This window comes from Dermacentor albipictus, chromosome 7 (assembly GCF_038994185.2).
Source record: "Dermacentor albipictus isolate Rhodes 1998 colony chromosome 7, USDA_Dalb.pri_finalv2, whole genome shotgun sequence".
NCBI lineage: Eukaryota > Metazoa > Arthropoda > Arachnida > Ixodida > Ixodidae > Dermacentor > Dermacentor albipictus.
This window is the reverse complement of record NC_091827.1, coordinates 115954971-115973700: the sequence shown is the minus strand read 5'-3', so window position 1 is coordinate 115973700 and position 18730 is coordinate 115954971. Positions and strand designations below refer to the sequence as shown.

The window sequence follows — 18730 nt, the reverse complement described above, 5'->3', positions numbered from 1 at the left end:
ACCCTCAGTATGATCTAGACATCTCAGTAAATGGTGCCATAAGGGGCAAATCAAAATTAACACTAATAAATTCAAAGCTATCAGATTCAGAACTACAGTAAAACCGGTGTTACGTGATTACATATTAAACAGCGTGCCCATAGTTTCTGTATCAACAATAAGATATCTGATTGTTCATTTCTCATCGTATCTATCATGGAACACTCACATAGACGCGATTGCTAGTAAAGCACTATTAACTTTTCAGTACACACTTCAAATTAGTATATTTATTTACAATGAAAGATAATATAAAGTGCAGGCCGTAATTTTATTCGATGCCTTCAACACATTATATACCAAGCTCTGAAAGCAGTAAGTAGACGACAAAAAAGAACCGGAAATAAAAAAGCGGATAAGCAGCATCTGCAGTGTTATTGTAAATGCAGCTTTAAAAATGGCAATATATGGATATTGCATAAACTTGCTTCAACTTCACGCGGTGTTGACCGACAGAAATTGAGCCTGTCAGTGCGCCTTCTGCACGTTCATTGAACTGTTTCTTTTATAATCAAAATTATGTAAAATTGCAGACAAGAACAATAGCAGGAACACAACCAGACATGTTAGTAATGAATATCATATAAATAATTGCTTGTAATCTTTTACGTTTGTTTATAACTTTGGAATTTGACAATTTCTTTTTTACTCGTTAACGCTCATTTTAATTCAATAGCTTTTCGCAGTAACCGATCATATGTAATTCGCTACTTTATTAAAAAGACAATATGTAACAAGCTTCGAGAGCAAGACTTAGGGGGCAAGCATAACCGTAGAAAGTCTCAGATCGTGTCACACAGCTGCCTCGCTGATGTGCCATTTTAAGGTCCTAACGCTGACTCTCCATCAGAGAACGGTCGGTGAACTGAATCGGTTTTCGTATATCTCTATAGCGACTGGCAGTAAGGATGGTATTGCCAGAATGTCATCTCTAATAATTTTTTGCACCTTTTCAATGCGCCAACCGGGAGCATCGTCTTTAAGTCCCGGCGGAACCCAGATGCCGAGTAACGACGATCTTGTGCGCAAGATACCCCTACGTTGCAGCACTGCCCTACAGCTCAGCGGGCACATCGAGACCGTTCTAAGTGTCACTGTTAGTGCCTTCGCGGCAAAAACCAATGGAATTTTTGAAAAAAGCAAAAGTTATTAAAAATAAACTATGTAGAAAGGCCTGCAGAGGACGCTCTCAAGGTTCCAACTGGGTATGTTTACAGTATATTGGCAATGGCATGAAAAGTTCGTGTAGAAGTAATCGATTACTTTGTTTTTCTGCGACGCGTACAAGTCTCGGCAAAACACACGTATGTTCAATACCTTAGCTATAAGTTCTTATGTTCCCGAGCGTTTCTTGCTAGTCTACAATAGACAAGTTATCTAAAGGAAGATTTAGACAGCTAAGCGACAGTAGCTTCAATGGAAATACAGCCATCCATCATTATTATGAAAAGAAATAATAAATTTGCTGCGCTAAATTGTACATATTTGAATTTAAAGCTGTCCTAAGAGATAGAAGCATAAAACGATTGGCTTGCGGAACGCAATTAGGACGATTGTCGCTGTGTTTAGGTGAGAGCTGAGACATTTAACGGAAGCGCTATATGTATACTTTATCAATAAGCGAGAGAAAACTTTTAAAATATGCATTTCATTTCACTTATTTCCTTCGTCATCACTGACATATAAGATAACATTCATACATGGCCAGAAAACTTCGTCAATATGACCCATACACCTTCTGGCGATTGTTGTATCGGAATGGAAAAGAAATACCACCCGCTAAGACAATACCAGACACAGTTTAACCTAGGCCCTTAGCGCTGTGATTTGTTCAGTAACTGTTCAAAGTCAGTATAAAAGTTACGTTGCAGGAAACATGGCTTCATTTTTACCGTAAACTTCAGAGGTAGCCAGATGATCAGAAATAAATTATGTGACTGGCCTGGTCCTGGTTTCTATAGGCAACCAATCTAGGCATGCGTAATTGCACCTTGACCGGGAAGACAACCACAGTCCAGACTGTTCTCAACACTATGGCGTTGCTCTGCTACTTAACATGCGGGCTGTTGCTGCAATGCGCGGCATCGAGTTGCTCTGCTTACATGTTTCCGTTTTATTTCAAATCTGCGCTCTCGTAATTCATCTTGTGCGCTTGAGCTTTTTTGTCCAGCTTGTGTTTGCACTGGCTAACCTATCTGCCTTCGTACCTTTTAGTCCTTCCTATAAGGACCTGTTTCGATGCTAACAAACTAGGTGTCAATAACTCACTGCAGAACATTTTTTCTCACGCTTCACATGTGTATGGCATATATGACATTGTGAAGGACATCAATGAGAAGAAAGGGGGTTAACCGAGGGGCCCGATATTTATTAGTCGTATCATTATCATCAGACTGGTTACGCCCACTGCAGGGCAAAGGCCTCTCCCATACTTCACCAACAACCCCGGTCATGTACTAATTGTTGCCATGCTGTCCCTGCAAACTTCTTAATCTCATCTGCCCACCTAACTTTCTCCCATCCCCTGCTACGCTGTGCCCTTCCCTTGGAATCTAGTCCGTAAACCTTAATGACCATCGGTTATCTGCCCTCCTCATTACATGTCCTGCCCATGCCCAATTCTTTTTCTTGATTTCAACTAAGAAGTCATTAACTTGCGTTTGTTCCTTCACCCAATCTGCTCTTTTCTTATGCCTTAACGTTACCCCCTTCATTCTTCTATTCATAGCCTGTTGCGTCGTCCTCAATTTAAGTAGAAACCTTTTCGTAAGACTCCAGGTTTATTCCCCGTACGTGAGTACTGGTAAGACACAGCTGTTATACACTTTTCTCTTGGGGGATAATGGCAACCTCTTCTTGATGATCTGAACCATGATTATTCTTCTGATTATTTCAATCTCATGATCCGGATCCTCGGTCACTACCTGCCCTAAGTAGATGTCGTATCGTAAACCTATCGTAAACTGCTGTTCTCTTCCGAGATTGTAAAACATTACTTTAGTTTTCTGCAGATTAAATGTTTAGACCCACCCTTCTGCTATGCCTCTCAAGGTCAGTGAGCATGCATTGCAATTAGTCTCCTGAGTTACTAAGCAAGGCAATATCATCAGCTAATAGCAATTTACTAAGGTATTCTCCATTAACTCTTATCCCAAATCCTTCCCACTCCTGGTCTCTGAATACCTCTTGTAAACAGGCTGTGAATAGCATTGGAGAGATCGAATCTTCCTGCCTGACGCCTTTCTTTATTGGTATTTTGCTGCTTTCTTTATGGCGGATTACGGTGGCTGTGGAACCGCTATATATCTCTTGCAGTATCTTTACATATGGCTCGTCTAACCCCTGATTCCGTAATGCCTCCATGACTGTTGATGTTTCGACTGAATCAAACGCTTTTTCTCTATCAACTGATTGATAGTGTGAATATGGTATGTTGTTGAGTAGCTTTTGCGGAATCCTGCCTGGTCCTTTGGTTGACAGAAGTCTAATGTGTTCCTGACTTTATTTGCGATTACCCTAGTAAATACTTTGTAGGCAACGGACAGTAAGCTGATCGGTCATTAATCGTCAGGTCTTTGGCGTCCGCTTTCTATGCATTAGGATTATGTTAGCGTTCTTCCAAGATTCCGGTACGCTCGAGGTCATTAGGCATTGTGTATACAGGGTGGCCAAATTTTCCAGAAAAATGTGCCCACCATCCTTCAACAAATCTGCTGTTACGTGATCCTCCCCAGCTGCCTTCCCCCTTTGCATAGCTCGCAAGCCGTTCTTAACTTCTTCCGGCGTTACTTTTGGTATTCCTAATTCCTGTACACAATTTTCTCTAACATTATTGTCGTGGGTGCTACTGTTACTGTATAAATCTCTATCGAAACCCTCAGCCACTTGAACTATCTCATCCATATTAGTAATGATATTGCCGGTTTTGTCTCTTAACGCATACATCTGATACTTGTTTATTCCTAGCTTCTTCTTCGCTGCTTTTAGGCTTGCTCCGTTCCTGAGAGCATGTTCAGTTCTGCTCATATTATAGTTCCTTATGTCAGCTGTCTGACGCTTGTTGATTAACTTCTAATGTTCTGCCTGTTCTATTCTAGCTGTAGGGTTAGAGGCTTTCATACATTGGCGTTTCTTGATCAGATCTTTCGTCTCCTGCGATAGCGTACTGGCATCCTGTCTAATGGAGTTACCACCGACTTCTATTGCACATTCCTTAATGATGGCCATAAGATTGTCGTTCATTGCTTCAACACTAAGGTCCTCTTCCTGAGTTATAGCCGAATACCTGTTCTGTAGCTTGATCCTGAATTCCTCTAGTTTCCCTCTTACTACGAACTCATTGATTCGCTTCGTCTGTACCAGTTTCTTCAATTCTCTCCCCAAGTCTAGGCTAATTCGAATTCTTACCATCCTATGGTCACTGCAGCGCACCTTGCCGAGCACGTCCAAATCTTGTATGATGCCAGGGTTAGGGCAGAGTGTGAAGCCTATTTCATTTCTAGTCTCGCCATTCGGGCTCCTCCACGTCCACTTTCGGCTATTCCGCTTGCGGAAAAAGGTATTCATTTCCGCATGTTACTCTGTTCTGCAAACTCTACTAATAATTGTCCCCAGCTATTCCTAGAGCCTATGCAATATTTCCCCTGTGACTTGTCTCCAGCTTGCTTCTTGCCTACCTTGGCATTGAAGTCACCCATCAGTACAGTGTATTTTGTTTTGACTTTACCCATCGCCGATTCCACGTCCCCATAGAAGCTTCCGACTTCCTGTTCATCATGACTGGATGTACGACCTGTACTGGATGTACTGGATGTACTGACTGGATGTAGACCTGTACGACCTTCCGTTTGTACCTCTTATTACGTTTCACAACAAGGCCTGCCAATATCTCGTTAATGCTTCAGAATTCCTGGATGTTCCCAGCTATATCTTTATTAATCAGGAATTTGACTGTTAGTTCTCGTCTCTCCGCTAAGCCCCGGTAGCACAGGTTGTGCCCGCTTTTTAGCACTATATGCTTCTTTTGTCCTCCTAGCCTCACTGAGCCCTTTTATATCCCATTTACCACCCTCTAATTCCTCCAATAACACTGCGAGACTTGCCTCACTAGATAACGATCTAACGTTAAACGTTGCCAGGTTGAGATTCCAATGGCGGCCTGTCCACGATTGAACAAGAAGCCAACAAACACTGACACAAGGACAACATAGGCGAAATTACTTGTGCCTAATAAATGAAAATAAATAAACGATAAAAAAATGAAACTCCAAGTGGACGAAAAAACAACATGCCGCAGGTGGGAACCGAAGCCACAACCTTCGCATTTCGCGTGCGATCCTCTAGCAATTGAGCTACCGCAGCGCTTTTTTCCCATCCACTTTCTTGGATATTTATGTGCTCCTAGTAGAACCCTGGGAGCGTTAGTCAGCGCCACCACTTACAGACCTTGGCGGCGGACGTGGAACATTCTTTTTGCTGCAGGCGTCACGAGAACGTGATCTTTTGGGTGAAGGCAACTGGTCAATAAACCCGCATATGCTACCCGAAGGCATCAACGTTGCCGGATTCGAGACCCTCGTTATGTAATCAACGAGAAGAGAGGGGGTTAACCGAGGGGCGCGATTTTTATTTAATTATTTTGTTTCATTTATTTTATTGTGAAGGACATGCGATTTATCGGCGACATCAGAAATTACATCATTGTGTTTTGAATTTCACTGTAATTATCCAAAACCAATTTCATTAATACTTCGTCGAAATGCAAAGGGTGCATACGTACTCTAGATAAACTTTAAAAAATTCACTGAAGATTACGACACTTGATAATGCTAAATTTGTGCACAGGTCTATAAGTGTTCTTATTTCTCAATATATGGAGGCATCGAACCCATCAACGCACCGAATGGCAGAGTCGTGACGCATGGCGTGACATATAGACCGGCCACACAGTTGTGGCTTCCCGGAAACTGTCTCTTATGCAACTGGAATCTGTACCGGGAAACGCTTGCGGCGAGCATTATTTGCGATAGCGAGCTTTCAGGTTCTTTATCTTTTCACCTTCTTTGTCGCCGCCTCCGCAGGCTCAGATGCACGGACGTGAGCGCCATCTCGCGGTTCTTCAAGGTGGTTCCTCCGCTTTCCTCTTCGCGTTCTCTCTACTAACGCCGTGTTTCCACGTTCGCTCTTTCACCCGTCGCTGTGTTTGTTCGCTTGGTTGCACCGAGGTAGGACGTGGGAGGGCGACGCTCAACACAGGAGCGGGCTCCTAAAGCTGCGCTCTAAAAAGTGCAATCTTCCCTGGAGTTGTCTAAATAAGCGTAAGCAAGCCCTCAATTTTAATTTGGCCATTCCCAAATTTCATGATGACCCACCTCCCAATTTAGGTGGGCCCGCCCTCAAATTTCAAGTTGGCCCAACCCCAAGTTTCAAACTGACCCACTTCCGAATTTTAAGTTGACCGAACCCCAAATTTCAATTTGAACCAACCCCAAAATTAGAGTTGACCTATCTTTACTATACGCTGCCCTGTGCATTTTCTACGTATCTCACTGGGTATTTCATTGCAGATATTTTTTGGCGGATGAAATTGTTGCTCATCTCTTAAATGCTTCCAACTACATTTTCACTGTTATAACGATGAAATGTCCTTGCAAATTATGTGTTTTCATGAAGATGCAAGGCATTACACTTTTGGCTTGATGGGCTGGGGTACTCGCCATAGAATGCTTGCACTTACAAAGCATGACAATAAAGATGAACAGAGGTCATACTCTGGCCAGTCAACCTGAGTAATAAAATAGGTTTAGTTGTGATTTCACCTTATGAATAAACATATTTCACATATTTTGTCCTCCTTGGAATAAACTGCACGGGCATGGGTCTACGTTTAATTTCACACTTTTATACCTTCACACTTTCCGTCATTCCCTCAGTGGCCCCCATTTCCCGCCGGCCCTCATTTATGTATCTTACGCTTAGTGGCACTTCATTCGGCTGCACTTGCCCATTCACACTCGCCCATTCACACTCGCCCAAACGTATTCAGTGTCTTCCTAACATACCGATAAGTTACTGTAAAGGGTTCCCTTCCTCACAGACTTGGGCATAAGCACTAGCGTGTTTGCAGAAATGTTTGCAAACAATATAGCAATAGGTTCTCTTACTTCTTCTTAGTTATTATTTACCTTTCACTTCTCACTCGCTCTTTCAATTATAAAGCACGTCTTAAACAAATGGTCAAAAAAAATTAAATTATGGGGTTTTACGTGCCAAAACCACTTTCTGATTATGAGGCACGCCGTAGTGGAGGACTCCGGAAATTTCGACCACCTGGGGTTCTTTAACGTGCACCTAAAGCTAAGTACACGGGTGTTTTCGCATTTCGCCCCCATCGAAATGCGGCCGCCGCGGCCGGGATTCGATCCCGCGACCTCGTGCTCAGCAGCCTAACACCATAGCCACTAAGCAACCGCGGCGGGTAACAAATGGTCACGATGACCTACAATCGCGCTCTTCACGCCTAAAGAACGTCTGTTTGCACGTACAAAAATGTATTCGCGCTCAGCAGTGCTCGCCCAGTTTCAAGAAATGAGCATAAATGAGTGAGAGGACGCTCGAATGTGAGCCTACCTGCGATGATATTGCAGCTAGTCTCAGTACGTCAATGTCATTCGCGTGCGAGTAATTTCTGAAACAGTTGTCGCTCGACGAGTTGTCCCCATCTAACATACTGGCGAAATAACAGCTTTTTCTTGTTGTGCTTCATCATAAAGGTATCCCGTTCGCGCACTCATATGAACAGCCATTCTTGGCCTATTCCTTGTTTGCGGGTGTTGTGGCCCACTGTATGATTCCACTAGAAACGAAGGGGTTCAGCGATCTTCGGGGTCTTGCTGTTGGTGTTACCCTCTCTAGGTTTATTTGCCTATGGTAAAGGTTCAGCAAGGTCACAGTAAAAAGAATTGGTGGAAATTTGCTCGTTTTAGAAACATGGCCCCTGGCGGGAGGGTAATAAAGCCCATTTTGAGGCTATTTGGTAATGCATAGCCGGGAAATCAACGCTGCGTAGTTTCAGAAAGCAATATGCCCATCTTGTTTTCTTTTCATGATTTTTTTAGCTATGCAGTTCCGCTTGTGCACAACACTACGAGACGAAGCAAGTACTGAAAACCTGGTTTTTCCGCCTTTAATGAAATTCCAAACTTAAACGCTGTACATAAGGTATCGTAGTGTCTAAATACCAGTGGTACAAAGCTTTGCACCGTGTATATGTAACGAGTGTACTGTTCATGTCCAAGACAAGCTGTGGTGCATTGTGCTTCCAGCGCAAACCGACACTTTGGAGCTATTACATCGCTGTATATAAGTGATTATTTGCGGGTCGAACCAAGTTCTGAGCCAAAGTAGGCTTGGAGTTCAAGTGAACACAATGCACTGTACAGGAAAGAGAGAAACATAAAGGAACTACGCAAATAAACACACTAAACAGAGGAAAGTGAGTAACACGCGAGAATATTGTTTAGAATTACAGATGATCGACCAACTTCCAATAAGAAATGCAAGTTAGGAAGGCGATCAAAAATTGAAGATTTAAGGGTTACAACAGAACACGGACTTGCTTGCTGCACTACGAAACGCCTGGACTATAGAAAATTCACCTATGGAATATAAATGATTAATTAGTTCACAAGGCTACCGGCCGGAGGAAATATCAAATATAAATGCAAATGGAGAAAAAAGAAACTCCACTACGCCGGTAGTTATAGCTAGCGTCACATACTAAAATGTTCATGCGCGTGGCTCGTCACTGCACGTACACATTTTAAATCGCTGCGATTTATTACACAATATATTACACAAATTAAGCACTTAAGCAGCTTAGCTTACGCGAAGCAAAAATTGACTTGGAAATCGGACACGGGCTCTCAGTCGCACACAGCGTCACCTGCGCGTAACTTCTAATGACTCTTGTGTGGCCGTCGCACTGGCATGCTTGTTGAAGTTGAACAAGCTTCTTCCAAATTTCATTAACATCGGCTGACGTGAACGTCACCGGGATCAATGAGAGCGTTCGCTGACGCGGATGGATGCCTTCACAGCACAGAGTCGCATGATGTCGTCGGCACACACACGCGCCCGCGCGCGCTCACACACACACACACACACACACACACACACACACACACACACACACACACACACACACACACACACACGCACGCACGCACGCACGCACGCACACACACACACACACACACACACACACACACACACACACACACACACACAAAAATGTCTTCACTACTTCGTTACCTATTTTAGGAGGCGACGAGGAACGCTTACGTTCACTTATCACTGAATTCCTGCGCATCTATGCATTACGCGCAATCGTAGAAAGGCAACCATGCCTCGCTACGAACATGAAGCAGAGTTTTGGAATACAGCATGATTTTAGAACTCTTTCCTATCTTATCGCTGCTTTCGGACATGATGCAGTTTTTGAAGCAGTATTTATGCTGCGTGACTGATTTCAAGTCGCTGGACACACCACAAATAAAAGCACATAGAAGTGTATTTCGGCGAAAGGAGATACGGTTTCAAAAAAGAAAACTAGAAGTCATAGAATTGAACACTCCGTTTATAAAAAGGGCAATGCAATATTATCCTGTTCACAAATCCGTCTCAGCATTCCAGAAAAAACTCTGCTATAAGGATTAAAATATAAACAGAAGAAAAGAAAGACAACATTAGGCTGAGTTTAAACTAAAAATGCCTTAATTAAGTGAGCGGGATGTTGTCGTAGCCCGAAACTCAGTCCTACTGCCGGTCCGTACTTTTTCGTTGTAGTGCTATGCCCTGAATGGTCGAAGTTAGGTAATTGTTCAAGTTCATAGTATTACGAGGGTCTTATAGTGCAATTGCGTGGTTATCGCAAGCAATGCAGAAAAATTCGTGCAATGTACAATTAGTACAAATTAGTACAATGGCCGTACTGTTTTCTTTTTTCTGAATAATTCGCCAGGGCGCAGTGTAATCCGAGTGCACCTTATTTGCACGGCTAATTCAAATCGCTACAAGCGAGGCCCCGTACTGAAGGGTTCATGGTCGGTACGAAGTAGTGTTGGGTGATTCACATTCATTAGGTGTTACATTTGTTCACTTTGCGTACCATGTGAGCGGTGATACTTACATTTATTTAAATTTAATGACAAATTGAGGCGTCTGCTTGACATGACGGAATAATCCCTTCGAAATCTAGCCCCGATTGCTAAATACAAATGCCCCATTATCGCCTTCGTAAAAGCTTATTCGAAGAGAAGATTTCGCTTTGTGGCTCTCATACGACACGGGATTGGCAGTGTTACACCAATTTTGCATACGAGTCAATGCAAACGCTATAATACTCATGCGCTTGCCTGTGTGTAGAGAGGTGTTGTTGGTTGTTAGCGCGAGCGACGAGCAACGAGAGCTTGAGGGATAATTTCCAAGCACAGACTACCTAAGGGGGGTGGGCGCAGAGCGCCGAGAGGCTGGCCTGTCAGGTGCATAACGTTCTTGCTGCCACAGAGTGGCGCTGTGAACTACCCATACAAACACGCGCCCATTACTAGGGAGGCGCGGATGGCGTTAACTGCGGTGTAATGTTTTTGTCTACGCGTTTTATTTCAGCACGTTCGCGACATACAAGCAGTGTGTCCAGGACTCTATTCGAGGAAGTTGCTCGGATGACCACATCGATTACGCCGAAGGCATCGTGCACCAATACGCGGGCGAGATCCTGGACGCCGTGTGCACAAAGTACCGACCGGGTGGAGAGGGCTGCAAGTCGCTGCCGGTCCTTGACCCCGTCCAGAAACCAAAGACAAAGTCTATGCTGCCGCCGCTAAGCGATATTTTGAAGACGTTTGGCTAAATGGTGGGAAACATCTGGCAGCCAATGGCAAGCTGTGGGACTGCATTGCTGTAACTCGCTATCGGGCCTAATATTGCCACAAGGTCTCGATAGTTTGACTCCTCTCCACTGAACGATGATGTGTTTGTAACGATGCCCGTCTTCCGGGAGTATTGTGTTGGTGTTGAGCAAAACGCTGCGATACAGTTTATGACACTGTTGGTGCAGATTGGAAAGCCAACTGGCTTCTTGAGATCGCAAATATAGAGAAGAAACAAGGAAGACAGGGATGATACTAAAAATAAGCTAGTCGAATTATTTCTGCGTTTTTGCGTTGAGTGTACGTAAGTTTCCTTTACAGAAGAATTCCATGCCACTTATATGCAATCATTTCTTTCATTTAATCTGCTGCTTTTATGTGATTCATGGCTCAGAATCAACCGATTGCGGTGATGAACGATTCACTAATCGCGATAGGGAGTAACATTTATGTAGAATGATTACTTTATTGCTGACAATTAAGTACTGCCAAAGTGTGAAGCAATGTCATAAAATATTTGCTCGCTTCCTTTAGTTCCAACTTCTGCAGAGTTTGTTTGCTTTAATATTCTGCTGTAATATTATGCTATTATCCTATGCAAAGATTATACGCTATTATTTTTCTCAGCAGATGTTTATTTGCTTCAAGCTCATTTAGTGAACTATGCGCAAAGCATGCAAGTTTCTTTTCTTTTATCTGGCCACTTTTTACAGCAGAGTCAAAATATTCATTCCATTACTTTGAGATAGCGAAAACGTGCTATTTAAGAGCATTAAATAGACGCCGAAAGGTAAATGACAAGTATTTTATGAGGAATTATTTTCATACTACTACTGCCTCAGGTTCCCACTCTTTTCTCAAAGAGTGAAAACCAGAAATCCTTCATTGAAACATATTAGAGCAAATGGACATTTATGGGACACAACGCTTTACTATAATGGCTGAATGACTCAACACAAGCATTTCTGTGATAACTTCAATAAGCTCATTCATTTATTCGCAATACTGTAATTTCGTAATAGTGTTCGTTTCTGTCAGTTTGTGTATTCATACTCGTGACATGTGTTTATTTCGTGCCTTAGGGATGGGGAAGTGTTCATGCTCGGTAGTTTTCGTTGTGCTGAAAACGAGGAATGACAGAAATAGAAATTCAAGAATTACTTTCAAGTGCGAATTTTATATTTCCTGAATAAATAAGTATACATGAAATGAGTGTTATCTTTAACTGGAGTACGCCTTCTTACCTCAGATTGCAGCAAATATAAAGAGCTATATAAAGTGGCGCTACAATGCTGCCTAATATTGAAAAAATAACATCAGAAACACATAAAGATGAACTCTTTAAATTCGTTACGATGTGCGTGTGCCGTGTTCGCGATGTTGCGATAAAAATGGGAAATGCACTTAGCATTTATTATCACGTTTTCCTTCCGATGAATACTGCTGGAATATTTCTGTATTTCTCGGTATTGTTATTGTCTTGTTGGTTCAACTTCTTGCATAAATAAAATAACCATTTACTGTCACACTCACGGTGTTTCTTGAAAGTTGTTGTCACAACTCACTATACAGCTAAAAAGTTACACAAACTAAAGTCAGCTCCCCTAGGCAAGTACATAAAATAGTGGAATCAGCTTATGATAAAGTACATGAACTGGCTTTTAATGAGGTACGCGGGAAGAAAGTCGGGACTCCGACTGGGTCGTACATCTTCATTAAAATCGTTCCCATAACACTAAAAACTGAGGCGTGCGCCCACCTTAAAAACTTCATGAAGACTGTCGGCTTACATCGGGGTTTGGACTGCACGCCTACTTTATTTCTGTCGTCCGTATTTATTACTGCGCAGCAAATCTGATAAAAAAAACATTCAGCGAATAGACCAGCAACGTGCTTTATTGAGACGTAAGCAAAGACGGAGGGCCAACGACAATTGGCCAACATCTTCTAAAACTAAAGGAGCAGCGGTTGCACATGGTCCACCATGTCTACGACCAAACTGGAGGCTACGAGAAGGTCATCATGCTCCTACTTTGACGCACTATTACTGACAAGACTTTGGTACTATAAGGCGAAGCTTTCCTTCTGTCTTTCGACCACTCTGCGGGTTCTGGCTTCTGTCCTGCTGGATCGGCAGATACCAGACATAGTTCAAACATACGTGGCCTGTGGCGGCAGTAGCAAAGAGCTCATCGATATTTTATCTCCTAAAAAGAGAATAATTACAGCGCTTCTTATCTAAGCCTCGGTAGCTGGCTTCATAGAAGCTTACGAGAAGGGAATGTATTTCAAGACGAATAAAGGTTATTTGCTCAGCCCAAAAGTACAGAACATAACAGTAATCAGCTGTAAAAATGGAGCACTTCCACCGCAACGGCGACACATTCAAAGCGACAGCAAAATTGAACCATCACTCGACAGTTCGTACTTAAACAGGCACTGCTCTGCCTCCAGATCAGGAACCATCAACTGTAAGCGCCGGGGAACACAATGGGCATGAAGCCACGCGCCGTGTTGGCGCGACAAGGGGTGCTCATCCTAAGCCATGGAATCCGAATCACATGACCGCGAGCATCAGCACGCAGACCTTGTATGCGGCGTATGAGCTGCCTTGCGCTGGCCGGGCTAGAGGAGGACACAAGCGCTCTCCTCCTCTAGAGAGAGAGGCGCGCACTCCTTTACCTCGGCCATGGCGTGGCACTGAGAGGAAAGCATATCTTCTAGACGGGGACATAACGTAACAAAACTGAAGCCACCTGATGTCGGCCCAATGACGGATCATGTCAGGGTAAGATTTAATCTCTTGCACTGTCAAGCTGCCCACGCTAAGTGCACATCCTTCCAAAAAGACCATGGTGTCGACAGCGATGGGTGGCTACAACATTTTCACGTTGTAGTGGGACAGAAGGTTCCCGCAAACAACCCAAGTTACAGAATCGGAAGGAAATGTCCACAGAGTGGGTGACAAAGCACCCGAATGACCGTTAGCATAAGTTAAAACCTGCCGGGAACCAAGCACGCTCTGCGAAATCCCTCGAGGCATGAAGGAAGGCTCACGCACAGAGAACAGCTTCACGTATTCGGCCTACATTCTGACGCAGAAAATGCTGAGGAGGCAGTTTCACGGAGATTTCGCTTGAGTAGGCTGGTTGCGTGATATCGTGCTCCTTTCTAGTTTCTTCCATTTCTACAAACAGTTGGGGCTTCAACACGTGACCTGCAACATTTGGCGCACAATAAGGCAGTGCCCATGGAGCGGCTCGCATTCTTCCTCTTCTGCCTTCGCACCCTCACTGATCCTCTCAGTCATCTCGCAGTTGGACATTCCGAGGGACAGAATGGCGGCAGGAGAGCGCCGGGCGCAGGTAAAATGCGCCTTTAGTGTCCGATAATTTCAATGAGAATAAAATTGTACACTGAACATGATTTTAACACAGGCTATTTCCAAGTGCGAAATGCCGATAAAAATGTAACTCAAACTGTGCAAACGATTTCAGCAGGATCATCATTGTCGGCCATAAGGACAGGTGGAGCTTTGTCAGTGTTCTCATTCACATATGCTTATTACATAATAATAAACGTATTACATATTTCCAGTTTACATTAGAATTACCTCTGATCGCCAGGCCCGAAACACGCTACAGCTCGGGTGCAGATGTCTGAGAAATACTACTGTCTGCCAGTCTAGATTGAGGGCAGATCATCGACGTTTGAGGTTCCATAAACTTTAAAGAAAATTGCCTCGCAGTTGTCACCAGACAAACTGATATAGATATTTTTTTACTTCTTTTTCGCGATTGGCTTTTCATAAATTGAATTGGATGTTGGCTAACAGGCACACTAATCATTTCACCAGTCCTACCAACAGTGTCAATTAGCTTCATGAGCGGTTCTTTTGAGGTATGCCCCTAATTTTAACTTAGAGCGGGTTCAGCGCAAAGCAAATGGCCACGCATGCAAATACAGAAGGAACGAGCGCGACACATTAATCAACTCTTATCTCCGACGATATCTACGACAGATTCGGTGTATTCCTGCGGCAGCCGTGTACTTCGGTGATGGTGCGATCCATAAGGAAAGCCTTGACAAAATGGAAAAGCCGCTGCCCCATATTCAAGTCCGATAACACCCGTAGAATGAAAGACTGATGAATTTTGTCGAAAGCTTTTTACACATCAAGTTCAATTAGTGCCTTAGTATCCCTTTTCTGCCGGTCAAGAAGGTGATGCTAATTCTGATCATAGCATCCTGAGTCGAGAGGCCGGGCCAAAATCCTATCATTGAGTGCTCAACATAACGCGCTAGCCTATTTAAAATGACATGCTCCGCGACTTTCCCCAAACATGGTGTCAGGGAAATGGGCCTGAGATTTTCAAGCCATATGGCCTTCCCCGGTTTTGGTATCAGAACAGTAGCTGAAAGTTTCCACTGTTCCGGGAAAGAGCTTTCCCTCCATCGGCTATTGACCTCCCGCGTAAGGAACTCAATTTACCCGTCGTCTAAATTTCGTAACATTTTATCCGTAATGCCGTCCGGCCCTGATACCGATCGATCATTAAGATTCTGCAGCGCCATCCTTATATCACTTTCATTAAATTCTTCATCAATAAGTGTATTTTCGTCCCCGCTATATTCCAATATTACGTCAGGTGTATGGTGCCAGGTCTCCAGCGAAAGGTATCTCCGTCAAATCCATCAGCAACTCCTGCTCCGTGGAGTCCCGACACGCCTAATGGACCAGCTTACCTATCACACTCCTCTGGTTAGATTTAGTGTTTGTTTCATCTAGTAAATGTCTGAGCAAACTCCAGGCTCCTCCCCTCTTGTCGCGACCATCAATCGAATTCCATAATTCATCCCACTGCTGCTTGCACAGTACCCGACAATGGTCCTCAATTTCCTGATTGACCACCAGTATTCGCTTTCTAAGCCTTCTATTCAATCTCTGACGCTTTCATCTCGCTAATATCGACTGCTTCGCTTCCAACAAATGGGCCAGGCTATTATGCATTTGTTCGGCCTCTATATTATCTGAACCTCTTTAGTAGGCGCCTCAACGTCACTTTTACGCTCACTAGCCCACTGTTCCAAGGTCAACTCATTTCCCTCATTTTGAGTCTCTGTGCTCTTCGTTTCCTAAAGGCATCCCAGTCAACCATCCTGAATGTGCGCTACTTTTTATTAGCCACTACCAAAATAATCATTAGTAACTAATGATCGCCACCGAAATCTATATTAGAGATGGACCAGGACGAATCCACGACCCGCCGAACAAAATTGAGGTCAGGTGTCGAATCTCTACATGTCGACGTTCCATGTCTAGTGGGATACGAAGGATCTGTAATCAGTGTTAAATTCAAATCTAGCGTCTGCTGCCATAGACTCTCCCCCTTAATAGTGGTATAAACATACTTCCACACATTATAGGATGCATTGAAGTCCCCTACAATAAGCACCGGCGCATCCTTAGCAAGTTTGGTTGCCTTGGTCAAGTGAGATTTGCAACTCTGCTTCGTGTCCCGGGGGCTACTGTACAGGTTAAGCAGGTAAATGCTCCTCTGACATGACCTTTGCCGACCTAAAAATAACTTCACCATAACATATTAAATCTTGCAATCCGCCATGTGAAGATCCTGTATAATATACGTCAATCTCCTCTTAATGAGTGCAGCCAGTCCTGTGCCCTGTTCATTATCCTTAACCTCCGCTTTGAAATCCGTTAAAGTCAAGTTAGACGTCAGTGTTTCCTGTAATATAACTTGAGGTTTCACACCAGGCATTCTAACAAACTGCTGCAGAGACGCCTTCTTATGATTGAAACTCCTACAATTCCACTGCCAAATATTAAATCAACTATTTAATAGAGCCATCTTGACCACGGAAATTCGGTGAACAAGTTTTTAGCTCAAGTCCACTCGGCGACATAGCCTGCTGGGCTAGCGTCCGAGTGCACTGCCTCTCCATAATAAGGACCACCATCTCGCTTAGATATATTTCAATTTTGCCTAATCTCTGATCCATGATACTTTTCCGCTGTTCTCTCCGTTCCAGTCTACTAATGATCTGATTTACACTTTATTGCAATGTCGCCATCATTGCTTTAAGCTCGGAAGCGACTTTGCCCTGAATCCGCACCGTCGAGAATATGGCCCTATATTTCGGAGCAGGCGTCTCCTCCTCAGCCATGTTATTTTGCGACCTCCACAGACCTCGGTACCTTAACCGACTCATCATGTCTCCTAGCCTGTCCTAAGCTACCGCAGTTACCGGAAGGTAAGCCGTTCGTAAGTTCAGCTATCTCTTTGATGAGCTCGTCAATGGTTGATTTTAAGCTATGATTCTCTCTCTCCAATGACGCAATCCTATACCTATCCCTATTGCATTCCACATGCTCCTGGCGCTGCTTACGCACTCGGCCGGCGTCGATGCCGCCCTTTACCTTGTCAGCCAAGGTGGTCTGGCCTCCAGCTGTGCCGCCGCCTCCATCAGCTGCAGGAAAGCGCACCCGCGCCTCCGTAGAAACGGAGCGGCTCCTGGTGGTTCAATCCCAGACGATGGCCCCTGCCTTGACCTGGAGCGGCTCCTAGAGCGCGAGCGCCCCGTAGAGCCTTGCCGGGAGCTCACCTGCAGCACCATCTCGGGTGCCTCCTGTTCCGCCGTTTGCTCCGCCCTAGCTCTCTCCTGCCGCCGAACACGCATGACGTAGGGAAGCTGGTATCGTTGTCTGCGTTGTTTACCCGCAGTCAGGTGTCGTCCACCACAAATCTTACAACAAGGCACGCAGTTGTGAACATCTTCAGGGTTCCGAGCTCCACATCCTCGGCATTCAAAACTACCTTGACACAATCAAAGAAACATCGCGCTGCTTTTGATACAGGAAACACCAGACCAGGGTTGGCCCATATCTGACGAAATTGTGCACTTTTATTCCGTCGAAAACAATGGTAACTGATCCTCTGTTCTTGATTCGTTTGGCCGCCATTGCCAGCGGATAGGTCAAGTGTCGCTGGGCCATCCATAATGTCTACATTGCGAATGACCCGTTTACACGTAGTGTGTGGGGCCGTCTCGTACGTACTCACTGCAAAATCAGTGTCCGCCACTCTGATTGACCTGAGTCTCACGTGTCGTTGAGCCTTGCTCCTTTCTTGCGTACTAGCCACCAAGATATTTTGCATAAAGTTACGGCAAATAACATCTTCCCTAATCTGCTCGATGCTGAGGCCTGCCGCCTCAACGATCACCTTGCCCACCGCTGTAGAGCTAACGTTCTCCAAATTCAGTCCAACCCGTGGGCGAATGACTATTTTGTTGTGTTCTTGGGTCATTGGTGGCATGCGCGACGCCTTCGCAATGCAATTCTTGATTGCAGAGCCTCCGCGCCGTTCACCTGCGCCCCATCCATCAGGCGTCTCGCTTTGTGACCCTCCATAAACCAATGCAGGCCTCGTCATAACTCTAGGTTTTCGGCTGGGCACTGTCCGCCAACCCAGGTCTTCAGTAAAGTCCTCCGCCAAAAGCACTTCCCCTACAACGTGCATTGCTGCCATGCCGCGCTAGGTATACCAGACGCTAGCTATCGGCCAGCGTGGCGTGAGCACAAAAGTTCCAATAAAGTCGAGAAAGCGTGCATCGCACGTACCTGACATTCATACAAAAATTTGGTGACCGCCGCTTTTTTTCCTGTTTTTATAACTATTTTTGTCAGAAGTAACTAAACAAGCGCTAATGCCACACCATGACGACTCCGAATGTACCGC

The 18730-nt window shown here is 44.4% G+C and overlaps 1 protein-coding gene across 2 annotated transcripts in view; it reads left to right on the top strand.

Moving 5' to 3' along the window:
* The window catches only part of LOC139048126 (uncharacterized), a 46828-nt gene extending 35330 nt beyond the window's left edge, over positions 1-11498 (top strand). For both annotated transcript variants that reach the window (XM_070522626.1, XM_070522625.1), the window contains one exon: positions 10708-11498. In XM_070522626.1, coding sequence (XP_070378727.1) covers positions 10708-10951 — 244 coding nt within the window. In that variant the 3' untranslated portion in view covers positions 10952-11498. The remainder of the gene's footprint in view (positions 1-10707) is intronic.
* The last annotated feature ends 7232 nt before the right edge of the window (positions 11499-18730 follow it).